This window comes from Lepidothrix coronata, unplaced genomic scaffold (genome assembly GCF_001604755.1).
Source record: "Lepidothrix coronata isolate B3197 unplaced genomic scaffold, Lepidothrix_coronata-1.0 Scaffold143, whole genome shotgun sequence".
NCBI classification, from domain to species: domain Eukaryota; kingdom Metazoa; phylum Chordata; class Aves; order Passeriformes; family Pipridae; genus Lepidothrix; species Lepidothrix coronata.
Genome location: NW_016690323.1, coordinates 2245732 through 2263469, shown reverse-complemented (window position 1 = coordinate 2263469; position 17738 = coordinate 2245732). Strand labels below are relative to the sequence as shown.

Below are 17738 nucleotides of genomic sequence, written 5' to 3'. Positions count from 1 at the left end.
GCATTTGTTTCTTCTGTGTTTTTATCATAAAGCATAATTCTCCATCTTTAAGAGTACAAAAACTAGTGCTTCTAGTTGCTGTAACTTATATTAATAGGCCATTTAACCACAGCACTATATCTGAGTGGAGTTAAGTTGGGCAACAGAAAATAGGCATGAATTTAATCTTTGTGAATGTGCAAAGGTGCCTGGGATGTGGCCACCACTATGCAAACTAAATGCCTCTCTCTCCAGCAATCAACCCTTAGATTCTGTAGAAATGCCTGATTTTTTTAATTGTGTTCTTGCTCCAAATTCTATAAGATGGTCATTTTCTTGACCATTTGCACATGTTGCCTAAACCATATTTTGGATGTACTTTTCAGAAGACAAAAGTTTTCATGTACTTTTCCATCACCCACTGAAGACTCCCCTGCTGACATTTGTGTTCAGAATTCAAAAATATACAGAGCACATTTAGACAAGAATTTTATTCTATAGCTATTCACAACAAAGTCACAGGAATATCTGAATTACACACGTGAAATGGAAGAAAAGCACCCAGGCAACTGTGCATAAGAGCCTTGATTCAGGAAGACATCTAAACATTTGTAATAGTTTTGAGCCTAATCAGTTAACAGAAGTCAAAGCTAGTCAAAGCCAACCAAGAGCTTTGGGTTTTGAATTTTTGACCTTTTCTAAAAAGAAAATATTATCCTATAATCCCTTCACCCACTGGAATTTATCCTGAAATTCTGTTATGTCTTAGATTTTAATTAGGAAGACAGAGTAGATATTGGTGATAGAATTATATCAACAAGAGGATATAACACTATATAACAAGGGGAACACCAGACTATACTTTGCACTGAATTCCCTTGTGGAAAGGATTGCTCAAGATTTCCAAGGTCATTACCCTAAGTGAGGTCCTCCATTCATTAAATCGAACACCTGAGCTGGATTTAACGACTGTTTGAATCGACGAAGAAACTTTACTCCCTGATTGTCTCCACTCTTTGAGTTAACAAAAACTAAAAGAGGACTGGCACAGGATGGCGGGCATGTGGCTTTCCAGAAACCTGTGAACATAGTTAGAAAGAATGAAATAAATAAGATGTTCTAATATGAACAACACAAAAAGAAATCATGAGAAAAAGGAAGGAGGGGATGAAGGACAAAAGAATTACATTTTATCATGCATAATGTAAATGCTAAACCAAGTATTAGCCCTGCAAGGAAAACATAATTGTGCAAAATCTACCAGTTCATTTTTTTTCTTTCTGGTATTTTCAGTGCCTAGATTTAGTAAAATCCTGAAGACAATAGCATTATTATTTTTCAACAGTGGAAGTTTATTAACCTTTTAGAATACTTCTGAAATCTCATCTTCACAGATTATCACATAATTAAATATATATTTCAGTTACAAGTTACAAGCTTGGTTTTCAATCTTATTTTGCTTTAACTTAACTGGGATGAACTGGATCGTCACATCTGTATGACCCTTCTAGGAGTACTCACAGATTTTAAAACTTACTTGTACTCAATTCCTCCCAGGTGAGACTTTGCATAAGAACTTTCTTTTCAGAGTGAAGTTATACTATTAAATATAATAGAATCACTGATCAACAGACCTTCAGCTGTGATTAAAAGTTTGATTGTAAAAGTCAAAGCAGGTCTTAACTAATTACAGCAGGCTTTCTACAAAGTCCTTAGTAAGAAGTACTAAGGGACACTTGTCACTAACACGACCAGTCCATGGAAGTAGTGGTTTCTCAGCAACACTTCAGATATCACTAGTATAGGTTTTGACATTTGTCTCCAGCAATATTAAAATAAAAAATACTAAAGCTACAAATAAAAAATTGCCATTAAAGGATGCTAATTTCATTCCGCATTATCACAATGTCTAATTTAAAATAAGGTTTGAGTAATTTATTTAAATGCCAAGAAAAATAATTTCACATAAGGACCAATCTTCCTAGCATGAATAATAAATAGCAGAACGATGTCTAAGACACCACATAGCAAGTGAATAGAGTGAATATATCCAGAATAAAGAATCACTTTTACTAACTCCATATGACAAAATTCATTGAACTGTGTTAAAGTTGTTGGTCTATATTTAGTAACAATACAAACTATAAAATTAAAGCGGTTGAGATTTCATGATACTCCTTATTTAAATCCACCCTCTGCCTTGAAGTGCTGTCTCCCACTGCTCATGCATCTCTATCCTGAGCCACCAAAAAACATCTCTGAATTTTGAACATTTGCTGGGGTTTTATCTGTGTGTTGCAGGATTCTTATGTTGCTTATATTTAAAAAAAAAATTAGAGAAGCTATGGAAACATTTCCTCTCTTAAGCCTGATAAAGTAGTTGTTGGATCTGAGATGTTCAGCTAGCTTACCTCTGCATAATGCAAAGCTATCTGAAATTTGAGAACTCACAGAATGAATGGTGCATGCCAGGCAGGCGTCAGCTCACTTCATCTGAGGACTAGCTTCATTCACTTGAAAAATTTCTAAGGGTTGTAAATAAAATGGGAGAAAATTTCTACTGGGGAAACTTCCAAAAATATTTTTAAAAATATGGCGGCTAAATATTTCTCTAAAACTCTACACAGAAAATTATACTTCTCTTTGAAAATTTGAGGACTACATTCACCTGCTCAGCAGAAGGATTTTAGTCTTGTTTATTTATACGGATCTAAATAGACACTGCAAGTCCAGAGCTACCGCTGAGCACACTACAGTACTACGTACCATCGGAGTCTATACTGTTTAGTGCTGTTGGAGGTATGATCGATACCTTACATTGGCCAAGTGGACATTTACGAGGATAGAGATCTTTACAGGCAGTGTGAACCTACAAAATAAACAAGAAGTTATTTTTCTCCAGTAGAATTTTGAGGTGAAAATATAACTGATACAGTATTTATGTAACAAAAATGGACTCGTATATACCATTTAGGTGTAGAGGGAAGAGGAGTGAGACAATAAAAAACTCACAAATGTTCAACTGCAAAGGCTTGTTACTCATTCAACAAAACATTATTTTGGAGAACTTCATCTTCAGTTACACTTGTAGCAGATACAGATTGTCCTTTCAAGGGAGTCACTTGCTCCCATCCATGAGGAAGGGAGAACTAAGTTCCCAGCAGCCAACATCTGTGTTGGTGGCAGCACCTACCCTCTGCACATGCAAAACAATAGCTCTGTACCTGCCTGGCCCACCAGGCTGTTCTGGAAGATGTATCTGCATCAAATCTAGCACACCTACCAAGTCAGACAGCCTGTCAAAGGTGGGTCCTATGAACTCCATGTTTCAGAGGTCTCTTCCACAGATACTGGAAGGAGAGGCACATGCAGAGGTTGCTGCACTTCACCTAAATTTCAAATCACCTCTGGAGATGCCAATCATTTTCTACTGCCTACACACAAAGCCTGAAGCTTCAACAATAAATAAACTGCCAGAAGCTTCAAAAATAAATAAACTGCTGACTTGCACAAGAAACCCATCTTTTTAGACAAGTTCATAAAATAAAGAGAAAAGTATATATTGGGGAAACAGCAGTAGTATGTTATAGGATTTCAATCAGCAACCTACAGATTGTACTGAAGAAGAGAAAGTCAAGATTTTGCACTAATAAAAATATTACTACATTAATATTAATAAATATTAATATAACATATAAAATACAAGAAAGTAACATATTAGGATTAAGGAACAGGCATCTGAACATTCAGTTATCAGCTAGCAGAAGGCAGAGAAAACACGCTGGATGACAACACCTATTAAAGAAAAGATGCATCTGTGGGCAAATAAAAAATTAACTGAAGCAAGTAGGACAGTCATCAGACATTCTGAATGCTAGAGAGACCTGAGTTTGCAGAAGCTGCCTGCTCCTACTTAATCCAAAAGCACAGTTACGAAATGGCAAAATAAAAATAATGGTGAGCAATAAAGCTGACAAAATCCTAGATGCTTGGACGTGATTCACTGCACCTACCATAGCTTTACACCAAAGGCACTTCCAATCTTGCAGGCGTAAAACACTGCCACAAGTCTTGTCACAGACTGCACATTTGGCACTGACGGGTAGATTACCCTCTAACCACTGGTGAGGCATAGCTATCTGTGGAGAAGTAGTCAACAAAGTTAAATACTCAGAAATAGAAATTAAAGGCTTTTGTCTCTCAAATATAGGTGGATTTAAACTATTTCTCACAGCTGTACCCTTTCATCAAAGAAGCAGCTGGTCAGCCAGGATAAGTGACACTGATGCTTACAAGGCAACAGCAATGAATGTAGACTACTGTGGTGTTTCACATGCTAGGCAGAAAACATGACACCTGAAGAGGGGAGACACATCTCAGTCATGGTACTATGGTAGCAACTAATCATGAAACAACAGAACAGTTAAGTCCAGAGACTCAGTAATACAAACAAGTTCCCATTCAGTTAAGGTTGATTACATGACACAAACCAATTAAACATAACTAAAATTTGGAAAAGTATGCAGGACAGCAGAATACCTCTATGGCTTTACTTACTCACTAACCACGGCTAGTAAGTCACAGCTTTATAAAGCAGTCTCTAAATGCAGTGCAAAGCTTTACTCAGTGCATTCTTTGTCCTATTAATACCACAGGCAACTCAGGACACTCAGGTGTGCAGCACAGTACTAACCTTCTAGAAAAATGTTTCACACCAGTGGCTCATACTTGGTTGTGTTTGTAAAAATAGCTCATCTATCACAATAAACCTCTTAAAAGCTTTTGTTGTTTTCTCCTGCTAATTTTAAAATTCCTGCTTTCATCGGCAAAAAACCACCCTGCAATCCAGTGAATTCCAAACAGGTCTCCTGGGGAAGAGCTATAGGTAGGAAGACACAAAATAGATTGCCAAAACAGCATGGTAATAGTGCAAAATACCACCTCTGCTTAAGAGCAGTAGGAACTTCTGTGAACAATTCTCCAGCTTCAGAGTTTCTCTGCATGTGGCCTTTAAAGGCTTGTAATACAGCTGCAATCTAGTGCCTGCAGTTGCTACACTTGTCTTGTGAGATAGGAATATAACTTTTATTCTAAATACCATGTTAATCTTTGAAAAGTGTTCAGGAAAATAGCCACCTATAATTAACTTCAATGGGTCACATGGCAACATTTCTATGCTTAGCCTTTTTTTGTTCCCCTAAAGAAGAAACAGCTTTGGAAAATACTGCAAATATAGATAGTACTTACGCCATCTTCATCTTCAATTATGTCTTTTCCAATTGAGGCTAATGTGGTCCATTTGCAGTTATTTGTTGCTCGGACAGCACATCTTTTATGTGCTTTAAACTTACACACTAGAAGACACACAGAAACACATATATCATGTTATTTGCTGTATTTCAGTGATACATACCTTTTAAAAAATTAAACACAGATATTCCATAAAACAAGCAAGTACATGTCACCTAGTGTTGCACACATGATACTACCCAACTAAATGAAAATTCAGTTCATAATCACTCCAGCTTTAACCCTCTAAACTGGGTTTAACTGCTTAGCTATAGCCCATGCTAATTGTGTCCTCAAATCCACATCAGTCCCCATTTTTTCAGGTGCAAGGTACAAATATATCTTTAACTATGGTTTTGCTTTTTCTATTCCTCCAGTGACATAACTCAGAGATCTGGTTTAAATTTGCAAGACGTGATGAGAGAATGTTTTACACAAGTATTTTGAGTCGGGGGCTCTGTTTCTTTGCTCAAAGGATGCCTGTGGGGCATCGTACTAGGCCTGTTTTATCAGAAGATGAGAAAGTGAGAGGCTAGGTGGTGATATTTTTATTCAGGATACTGGAGGTTACAAGACTTTTCAAGAGCTTACAATAAATGAGGAAGAGCCTGACTTCTTACTGGATTACTTACTAAAAGTCTACTAATTGGAATATTTATCACAAGTGTGTAGTACAGGCAGACACTTAGACAACCTAATAACTGAATTTTGTTCAACACAATTAATATGACTAGTTAATGACAGCATATTAGACCAAAGAGACTGATGCACCCAACTGTGGGTATTTCTTTTCCTGGAAGTGCATGACATCATTCTATTTAGAGTGCATTATATAAATTATTTTGGCAAAGACCATTAAAGGTTTATGAGGACTAGCCAGCAGATCAGAAGTAGTAGTCTCTTTTCAAACAAATATTTGACAGGAAATTGTCAAAAGCTTTGGCCCACTGTTTATCCACCATTAAAAAACATTAAGCCATGGTACAAAAGGTCTTGTGAATAATAAATTTCCCATTTTAATTCCACCAATCCATTGCCAGACCAATTTAAAAAGTGAATTGAGACTATGTAAGCAACATCTGAGTTTGAGAGCAATCCGCACTGTTCTGGGAGATGTGTGAAAGTAAGTGCTTAGCTCTCACTTTCTTACTTTCTAGAAAGAAAGAGAATGGAAAAAAAAAAAAAAAGCTCTGCTGCTTTTACAGTAACTCCCCTGGTCATTTCAAAAAGCATAATTCATAGAATCATATAATTATTTGGGTTGGAAGGGACATTTTAAGATTATTTAGTTCCAGTCACCCTGCTAAGGGCTGGAACATCTTTCACTAGACCAGGCTGCTCAAAGTCCCATCTAGCCTGGCCTTGAATATTTCCAGGGATGAGGCATCCACAGCTTCTCTGAGCAACCTGTTCCAGTGCTTCATCACCTTCACAGTAAAGAATTTTTTCCTAATATCTAATCTAAATCTACTCTCAGTTTTAAGTCATTCCCCCTTGTCCTGTCACTACATGCCCTTGTAAAACAAGTCTCTCTCCATCTTTCTTGAAGGCTCCCTTCAGGTACTGAAAGGCCACAACACTACATCACCCCAAAGCCTTTTCTTTTCCAGGCTGAACAATCCCAATTCTCTCAGCCTTTCCTCATAGGAGAGCTGCTCCAGCCCTCTGATCATCTTTATGGCCCTCCTCTGGACTCACTCCAACAGGTCCATGGCTCCCAACATAAGAAGAACATGGACCTGTTGCAGCAAGACCAACATATACCCAAAGTGTTTGAATATCAACTAAAAGGGTAGGCTCACATTTTCTAAGCAGCTGTGAGTTTGCCAACCTAAGCTGGTTCCAAGCATCTAAAGAAGTCAGCTCTCATAAAAGCACAGAAATAAAGGCTGCATTTTCAAGTGATGGACCTTCAGCAGTTTCACCATTTGAATGTTTTGGAGAAGTTTTGCCACTGAATTCAGCTTCCTACTCATAAATGATATGCATTTGCTTTGTTGTACAGATCAAAATGCAACAAATCAGAGATGAGTAGGAATAGGAAATTACAAATTTTCAAAGGGATAACAAAGTAATGGAATTTTCAAATCCTACTGAGCTGTAATTCAACTAGATCTTAGGAACCCTCTATTGAACCTCTGCTCTCTCAACAAGGCAAGGACAAATTCAATCCCAGGGTCTGAAGAGATGCAGCAAGCTACACCATAGATGGCAAGTGACAGCTAATGTTTGCTTTTTAAGTACAGTAAATAACCCACCTACCAAATCTCAGATCAGACTCTGTGGGTCACCTACATGCAGCCTCAATATCATCAAACAACATTTTATGTTTGTTTAAACATTAAACATTAAACATTACCAAAAACAATGACCTTAAGACACAAATGTAACTTTTAAGTAAGGAAAGGAAAATTTTAAATAAAATCTCAATCTTAGTTACCACTATCCTCTAATTTCTTTTGTCTCAGATTACACTACATCACATCATGAATCAGTCTGATATCTGAAATCTTCCGGAAAACATGCAGACATATGGCTAGACATCAACTGCCACTACTTTGCCAAGGAAAGTTAAAATATGAGAAAAGGGAAGATTTAGCCAAACTAAATCTAAAATATTCATGGAATGTTATTTTAAACTTTAATTTTCTATGTAAATGTTTCTAATTGAGATACGAAGCAGGTATCTCAGAAAGTCAACCAAGATAACCGCTTACTAGCAAACAGTTGCCACAGTGGGACCAACACCTGCTGTCAAACACAGTATATAAATCAAGAGCTATTACTATCTTAATGAAGAAAAGTCAACATTACTGAATGTTATCACAGGATCTCTTGTGCTGAAAACCTACACCTTTGTTATAGAACACTTCTGTCTCAAAGGCCTTTCATTCTAACCACCCATCAATTAATTCAACTAAATTGGGAGCGCACTCAATTTTTTTCCCCAAACTTACTCCTCTACCACCTATTTTATGAAGAGTTTTCTCTTCTGTGTTCTTCAAACAAGAATGGGCTCAGACTATTCTTGTCTGACTTCAAAGACCAATCTGAAGATCCTTGATCTGGTATCTATAGTTCAAGTTGCTCAAGACGGCAGAATTTGTCTTCAGGTATTCTAAGAAACCTGGTGTCTTGTTTCCAAGAATACAATCACATGATAGATGAACGAGCCACAGTGAAAACAGACTGACTCAAGTGAAAAGAGCAACTTGACTTCACCCCAATTTGAAGCTTATGTCTATGTTACAAAGCATAAAAAGCAGTTTCTTGGTAATTTTTACTATTTTCCACCAAATAAATAATATTCTAAGTTGATTTAATATCACAATCAGAGTGCTAAAAGAATATTAATATTACAAATTCAAGTACTATAAAAAGGTAAGTTACTCATTAATATTGCAATACAGCTTCTGAACACAAGTGTGAAAACTTCAGTTATATGATCATACATATTCGGAGAATAAGACCCCCAGTCACTGCATGCAATGGATAGTAGATAAGTATGGAGCTGTGCCATACTCCGAGTCATAATAATTTTCAATAGGTATCAGCATTATATACAAGAAGCTAATGAAATACTGCTTTTTAGACACCCATATTAATTTCTTCCTGGCCTTTTAAAAGTATTCTTCTTATTTTTATCATTATTATTATTATTATGCTCAGTACTACTACTGCAATTAAGACTTTTTTCAATACTGTATATCTTCAAAGTATCAGTAACTTCAGAACAGCTACATCTGATTTCTGCAGTTATAGAAAACTCAGCACTTCTGTGATATAGGTTGTAGATTATAAATAACACACAACTATTGATTTGATAAAAAAAAAATCTTCTTTAAATTATTTCCCCAGGGTTGCAAAGGGGTGTGGTGTGATTATAAAGTCACAGAACAGTTTTATATGACTCCTTCATTCCTTAACAATGAACATCCCTTCTCTTCCTGACTGCTTCATTCACTCTTCACTCCAGTCTGTGCAGAAAATGTGACAAAAATATCAGAGACAATGATTGTGCAAGTATTGCCTGTACAATTCCCTGGGCAATATGTAAGAAGGACAGGGTTTTGTGGGCAAAAACCGACAACCATAATGAGAAAAGACCAAGTCTACAAAGTGCATTTGCAGAGGTAATTTAATCCCAGTATTTTCTTATTGATTGACTTCATGATCCTAAAGTGTGCTTTCAACATTGTTTGTTTGTGCAATTCATAACAGGAGAAAGCCTCTCATTTAAACTGCAAGCTCCCACTTATTAGCTATGTTTGATATTCAACAATCAAGGTTCAGATAATGAAAATGCTAGATGAGGAAATAAATTTTTGATAATAATCATAAAGGCAGTGTTCCACTGGCAATGACTTGATAGAAATGCAGTATTAATACAGAGTAATTGAGGATAGAGAGCTTTGAAAGAGTTTCTGTAGATAATGATCTATTGTTCTTTAGGCTCCTTTACCTAAACATTTCATGTATCCCCGTGTTTACCTCACAACTGGTTAGGTTTAGACTCCTGACCATTCAGCAAGCTGAACTCTGAGTAAGAGAAACACTTGAGGAGCATAAAACCAAAAGCCTTCCTTGATTCAGCTAGTTTGGAGTAATCTATAAAGCAAGGCAAAAAAAATCATAATTCTCTGTCCTAGTAAAGACTGTGGATGAACGTTGCAGGGATCAGTCCTTTAGAGCTAGCTAGAGCAACACAACACACAGATAACATTTGAAAAGTAGATTATCTTTTGAGAACACACAAAAGAAGGAACTCATGGGAGGAATAGCATTGCATCTCAAAGGAGCGTAGGATTAAATTTTTTAAAAGTTAGTTGCTTTTTCAGCAGTAATAAGAATGAAGCCTGGTCTGATATAATTTACATCTTCAGGTTGATATACATATCAATTCTTTGACTTCTAAAAAGATGCAACTTCACACTAGTCTTTTACCTAGCAAAGGTATCAACATACCATGTTTTTCTACACTGGCTTCCACAAAATTTAGAGGAGTACCTTCAGGGTGGCCTGCAATTAATTTGATCAGCCTTTGCCAAAGGCTGCTGGGGGAGAAGGTGCCCTGAAAAAAGGAGTAATCCATCTTATCTCCAAAAGAAATTAGGCTTGTTTTGTGGTCAGACTGAAAAAACAGCTGTGCAGCACTGCTGGAAGCCATGAAGTGTAAGAGAATAAAATATTACAGGACTGATCTTCTAAAGTATCAGAAGCTGCAAAATATCAATGGGATTTATTTTTACCTATAGTTAAAAGTCAAGAATCAGACCACAAAGAGTACAAAGACTCTAAGCTACTTTCAAGACAACTTCGTATGCCAGTAAACCAAACCACCGAGAGGAGAAAGAGCTCAAATATCTCTTGAGAAGGGACTTCTCATGCTTCTCAATATGAGGCATAATAGAGTAGCCTGGGATCAATGACCACACAAATAACTGAATTTAGTATAGATATAAATGGATTCTCAGTGTAAAGCAGTGCTGGAGGTTTCAGATGCCAGTTAATATTTCAGATGCCATGAATATTTAAACAGTTTTTTTTAATTATGTAACAGGAAAAAGTAGCACAGAACATGTCTGAGGACTCTTAAGACTCCATACTTCCTACATTGTCTCCTAAAACCGTATATACTGCTAACATGAGTAAGTAAAAAAAAAAAATAGATGGTGAAATGCATTAGAAGTGTACATGGCAGAAGCAAGTAAATATGATCTCCATCACATAAGAACTTCAGAGAAAGAATATCAAATCAAAATACAGTTATTAGATGAAGAAAGTATACAGAATTATGGACCGAGTATGGAGTATTCCAGTAAGAGTCAACCGTCAAATGATTTAGATTAGACACATTACTAAGTTCTCCTTTTATTAATTAAAAAAAAAAACCTTGGAAAAAGATAAAGAAAATAGATATAAACTAGTAGCTAAGAAGTAAAAGGAGGTACACGTTAATAGACAAAAGAATATCATAGTATCTACATATAAAACATTCCAAGTCATACACAATTATGAAATTGCGGAACAGTGAAAGCAAATCCAAACCCCCTTCACAAGCTATTTGTAAAAACTGCTGAAAGATTAACTGGCATCAGAAATATGGATAAATGTAGCATAAGTTAGTAATAAGTTATGCAGAAAGGTGACAAACTCCAAATCTGGAAATTATGGAAACTTCCCTGATGTAAAGTTAATGCCACCACCTTGTATACTAAAATCATACTTAGAAGTAAAATTAGACACTGAAAAACATAAAACGGTGAACTACAAACATTAACATTGATAATCTTACAAGAATAATTCTTGCTAAACAGCCTTTTAAAATAGCTATAATATAACTTATTAATAGATAGATGCTTTATGAAAGCCTTTGCTTTCCTTTGCCTGAGCAAATATAACTGTATTTGTACACAGAGACAACACAACTGCATTTTAGTTAAGCACGATACTTCCATCTGCCAGTATCAGACATTGAGAATACCATGATTTCCTTAAAACTGTCCAAAGGACTTATACACAGTGGAAAACATACACCAGAGAAGCTGGAAATAACTATGCTACTCCTAAGTTCTATGAAACGGGTTTGCCCTGTTCCTTGGTAACTGTACCATTAGCTACATCAAAAGCATGGACAATTCAGGACAGCAAATTAATGCTTCCTTTTTAAGATTTCCTTAATACATATTATTATGCTCAGACCTCAAGTATTATAAGAGCATCAATAACTGAAATGCATTTGCTGTTGGGTTATATGCATCCAAAAGTCAAGTTATGAATACATACATATATATATATATATAACTGTAACTCTTTTCTAGGCAGTCAGCTATATTAGTAATGAAATATCTCTACATTTCCTATATATCATAAGGTCACAAGGCTGCTTTATTTTCTTCTGGATTGTAACACAAGTAGACTTGTTATCACTTTTCCACAGAACTTACAGGAGAAAATAAATAAGCTGTTTCAGGCTTATTATAATTATTCATTCATGAAATACCATTTCTCTAGATAAGCTTAATGCTGAAGTCTTAGCCACATATCCTTTTTCTTTGTGCTGGATTTCACCTGTTGAACCACCAAAATGCAGTTATCTACATCTCTACCCCCTCACTGCATGAGAGAATTTTTAAAGCAATAAATCTGCCCTCATCTACCCCACATGTACTGCAGAATCAGGCAACAGCAACAGAGGAAACAAGAATTGGAGAGGATGAGTTTGTAACATTGAACAAGGTGTTAAGAATTTTTATAGATTTTGGGCAGAAACTACCATTATGGCTTTTTTCCTGAGAAATGCTGATTCTGCAAACGAGTAAGACTATTTTATTCCACATTTTTTATGTGCAAACCATCCACCCAGTACACTTCAAACTGCTTGCTGCAACAGAAGGAAACTGTGTTATTAAAAAAGGCCCCTGGAGCACGAAGGTGAGCCAGATCATTAGCAGTCCTTCTGTCCAGAGGAAGGTCACCACTAGTGAATAGATTTCTCCCTTTAGGCTTTTTTCCTACTCCCTATTTTCAGAATCATTTCTCATATTCAACTTGCAGCCATCTGTCTACACATGCGGCATTATAAACGGGGGGAAGAAAGCGTTTATTTTACCTTCACAAGACAGGCCGTGAGAAGTGACTCCAGAGAGGCTCTCTCTACACACGTTACAGAAGGTAGGTCGGGCATGGGAGCAGGCATACCAGTTATGCATCCCTGAGAAATGTTCCACATTAAACTGTGCGGTCTAGTAAAGGAGAAGTTAAGACAAATTTGCAAGTACAGAACACAGCTACAGTGACTGAAATTATGTACTGTTCCATATTACAGGGGACGACAATGCAATGTTCATCAGAAGTATTTTCCAGAGGATATTTAGCCTGCTCTCCCTCCAAAATTCTAAACAAAAGTGAGATAATAAGTTCTCATTTTGCTAGTGAAGTTCTTAATACGAAGCTTCACTCTGACATTAGACACACTTTTCACACTAAGGAGGGTGAATACTCCAGCTCTGTGTCCTGTAGCTTGATCTGTTGAGCTAGAAGAGATTGCACCAAGAGGGATGTCAGCTTACCTCATAGTGTTCTCTGGACTGAACAGACTTCAGAGAGCTTATCCAGTCCTCCATTTCTTTTCTGTTCTCAGCACACAATATTAGCCTCCTAAATGGAGTGATTATCTGAAAAAGATAACACATACTGATTAATACAGATAGTAAAAATCATGATAGACAATATTTAATGTACACTTTCCTGTGAGACGATGCGAAAGGACGACGTACCCTATATCACAAGATATTAAATGCTTCAATATATTTTCTTTAATGCACTACCAACAACAAAAGGCTTTGCTTTTCCTTTTTCAGTTCCCAAGATTCGAATCAGCCTTTGGTATAGGTCTCTAGACTCTACATTAATCATTCTCCCTTCTCAGCTCTTTGTCTATGCACTGAGATTTAAATACTTGAATGGCAGGCACTGAAACTGCTAAAACAGCCATTCTGGAAATTACTAATTGACTAAGACTGCAATCCTATTTCATAATAGCATTATAGCAACTGTTAGGTCCATTCCAATTGCCAGAGACAAAATTATATCAAAATCAAAATCCTGGAAGTCTTAAACAACAACAAAAGCTGTCATCATATTTCTCTGTCTTGGATATTGATATTAGATTTACACAAATTTATACATACAAAAATCTAAAACAGAACTTTCTATATCAAACTCAGTATAAGAACACATACAAATCTTTATAAAAATACACAGAGAACAAAAGCAAACAGGTGAAATCATATCCTACTAGGATGGTTGAATGAATTCCTGGAACAAGTTGATGCTGGGGATTTTACAGTGGTCTGGAATAGGGTTCTAGAAATCTGAAAATATTGTATCAAGGAAGTTCAAAGTATAAGTTGCTCTCCTCTCTCCCTAAACAGTAGAAAAATAATCAAAATAACAGGAAGGCAGCAGAAACTATCAGCTAACTCCCACTGAAATTATTTTGAGCACTGCACTAAAATAGACAAAGCAGTTACTTACATAGCAAAGAATTTAAAACAAAGTAAGTACAAGAAATTTAAGGAAAGTTATTTGTTTTGTTGCAGGAAGTCTGAAAATAAAATTAAATCCTGTATCAGTCTTTTGCATAAATCTGTTGCACAGTATGTACCACCAACACCTGCAAAATACTTAAGTAAAACATAGAAAGGACCACCAAAAAATGATAGCTCTGAATATTCTTTTAAACACTACAGGCTAGACATTGCAACATTTGCACAATATTAGTAAACACTTATCTACAGCTGCATTTACTTACCCAACCTCTGTTGTAAATAGTCTCTAGCCTTGATTTGTCCTATCCACTTCTTCATTAAACTGAACTGCACTTTAACATATCTCGGAGGCGACGTAACTGAAGTGCAGCAAGCTGCAAGTCACATGGAGGGGAGGCAAAAACCCCGTGGGTTTGCTTTTGTTTTTCCTTTTTTTTTCCTTCCTCCTTTTTTTTTTTTTATGTACTCTCTTCACATGGAACAGAATAGTTTTCTGGTTTCTGTTTCCTTCAATCTTGCTTAAGCTTTTTAACAAGATTTATTAGTAGCTCTCCATGGCTCTTCCTAAAGAACAGTTTATGCAAAGAGCAATTCTTCTCTCATTAGTTTGGAGCCAAACAGACGCTTTATTACTTCAAAATGTTTTTCTAGGCCAGGTCATCAAATGAAGCCCAGAAAAGTCATTAAATCATAATATAACCCTGGCTCCAACAACAATCGGCATTCTGCTGGAATTTCCAGGTTTCAGTGGATTCAGAAATCTTATTTGTGGAAATACACACCACAGATTATTTGCTATTATATAGCATGACATTATAATAAGCATTAAGTAATGCTAAGTCCTTTCAAGACTCTGCACTTTGTGTCCATCCTTTCACCACAGTCATTATTGATTCCAACCTGTAACCTGATGTTGTGAAATGCCACTAAGCAATAACAGCTGCATTTATTGCTGAAAACTCCTGACTATTTTGATCTTTCAAAGTAATATTTATTTATATTACTCATGTCTTCAATACTACTGGTCACACAAAAGCACTGTGCATCCCTCTATCCTCCCCTCCCAAAATTAAGGCCCTAGTTCAGTTGTTCACACCTAGTAACCTAGGGCCAATAGAGACATCCTGCAGTATTCAAAGTTTTGGCAGGGGACAGTTAAACATGATAGAGAACCAGAACATCTCAAAAGGCACTGCACACCCATGTATTGGCAATCAAATCACATAACCAAATACTGCTAACTAACGCATGTAAACATACCAGAAGTTCCTATATCCCAGCTTCTTATTAAATTCAGAGCACGATAAACTTAATAAAGTTTATAGCATTTCAACAGTCTAAAAGTTACATTTTATACTGGCAACCAGGTGAATGTAGGAGCAACCATTATTTGTTCTACAAAAATACGGTAGGAAGCTGGAAGACATACTTATTTGTAAATATGGCATCTGTAACATGACAAAACTACATATTCTCTTTGCTTTACATATTTGTAACAACAAACTTCAAGAAGGTACCTAATAACATGAAAAAAGACAAAATGCATTATGTGCAAGAAGAATCAACAATGCTTGGAATTTTTCTTAAAAAATAAAATAGGAACTAAGAAGTCCATTTAAGTTCTCATCTATTTCAGTTTACAAAATCATGGAGAGGATGTACTCGCATTATTTTTAAGGTATTTCATGTAACGTAACAACAACTCAGGGAACCAAGGAAATTATTAGCTAACAACAAGAAGTTTTTCCCTAAGTCAAAGCATTATTCAGACTAGAAAAGTATTCCCAAAGGATGCTGAGGAGACCAGAAGTATATATGTCTAAAAAGGTATTTGACAAATTCAATACAAATAGATGCATCATATACTATAAAAGACAATATCTGAAACCTTCAACTTATCAGGTCCTCAAAATCCAACAATGAGGCAATGTTGGGAAGTTACTCAAGAGGAAAAAGCACTGTATATGCTGTGCTGTTTCTACTCCTTTCTTGACTACCTGCTAGTAGTTATTACTATATATAATTTATTATATATATATAATTATAGTACTTTGATTTAATATGGTTTTATGAGCTATACACTAACTTGGTATTGCTGTTCCTGCTTGTCCTGAACTGAGAATTACTTCCCAAACCTTCTTATTTGCATTTATACAGAAGGCACGCTTTCTTTTGAATGCTTACACAATGCTATGATCAACTAACTTAAGTGGCATGTTTGAAGCGCATTCATTGAAGAGAGTCGAACCTGCATACAAACGTAATCAAAATTGAATGGATGCAATTATCCCTAAAACCATTTTTCTACCATGTAAATTTGGATTTTACTAGTAATCTTATCTCATTCCATGTATTCATATTTAAAGTCCTTTGTATTCTCTTCTACAAAGCCAAGTCAGTATCTTTTCCTCAATTACATATTACCTTTTTTAATGCTCTCTGCTCCAAATATTATTATTTATATATCACTCTAAATATGCTAAACTCTAAACAGACAAGAAGAAATTGTATAACACAATGCAAAGGAAGTGTTACAGGAACCACTGGAAGACCACTGATGTAACAAAAGAATAAGAAAACTCCTCAGTCTAATGCTAATGGTTCACATGCTGACAAAGCAGGAGACAAATCAAGAAAGATGAAGACAGTCAAAAGGCCTTAAAAATAAATAAATAAATCAGATTTAATTTAGATGATTAAGTTACTTTGAAAATTTTCATCATTGTCAAGTAGCCAAGAAGTCATTGCTGATTTTGGAAAAGAGAGTTACCAAAGGCAAATATTGCAGTATATTGGCAAGTAACGAAACAGAGGTAGTGGGAATAAAACACACTTTTAATGCAGTAGATATTGGGAAAGAGTGAGCATATACAGTCTTGAAAGTTGAAGGCAAACACCACAAGTCCTAAAACATCCCAAGGAATAAAAAAGATCTGAACAGGAAGAAAAATGACCCACTACTGGAATAACATTCCTGCTCTGTTCAGAAAATTATGGGTCTTTTTTTGAGTGGGGAATGAAGGAGACAACAAGAGGTCACTGTTCAGTCTGTCACCACATAGGTCTTGCCATAAACTTGGATTTTCACAAATGCTACAATAATTTGGCTTCTAAAAATATACACATACTCATATACATATATATATCTTGAAATTACTTTGATGAAATTTACATGGTCAAGTGTAAATTGAACAAGTTTAATATCTTCAAAGGAAATAAAATTGCCATCAAATTCAGTGTAATTTTGAAAGCACTTTCTATTTACAATGGAGATAACTTTACCAATAACATTCTATATGTCTTCAGCCAAATGAGTTTAGACTTATGATCCGTAAAATAAAATCATAGAGAGTTCGATTAAAGCCTATTGCCTAATTTTTAATATATTTTGTACTATCAGCAATATGTAAGAAAATA

General features: G+C 35.8%; 1 protein-coding gene across 4 annotated transcripts in view; it reads right to left on the bottom strand.

The window, feature by feature from the left end:
- Positions 1 to 17738, bottom strand: part of DGKH (diacylglycerol kinase eta) — a 156621-nt gene that overhangs the window by 40713 nt on the left and 98170 nt on the right. For 2 of the 4 annotated variants that reach the window (XM_017827813.1, XM_017827814.1), the window contains exons 5-10: positions 13341 to 13445; positions 12881 to 13013; positions 5227 to 5333; positions 3993 to 4118; positions 2746 to 2848; positions 896 to 1058 (exon numbers count right to left, since the gene is read on the bottom strand). In XM_017827813.1, coding sequence (XP_017683302.1) covers positions 896 to 1058; positions 2746 to 2848; positions 3993 to 4118; positions 5227 to 5333; positions 12881 to 13013; positions 13341 to 13445 — 737 coding nt within the window. Of the gene's footprint in view, positions 1 to 895; positions 1059 to 2745; positions 2849 to 3992; positions 4119 to 5226; positions 5334 to 12880; positions 13014 to 13340; positions 13446 to 14584; positions 15100 to 17738 lie in introns of those variants that run through there. The other 2 variants (XM_017827815.1, XM_017827816.1) reach the window with 2 other exon arrangements.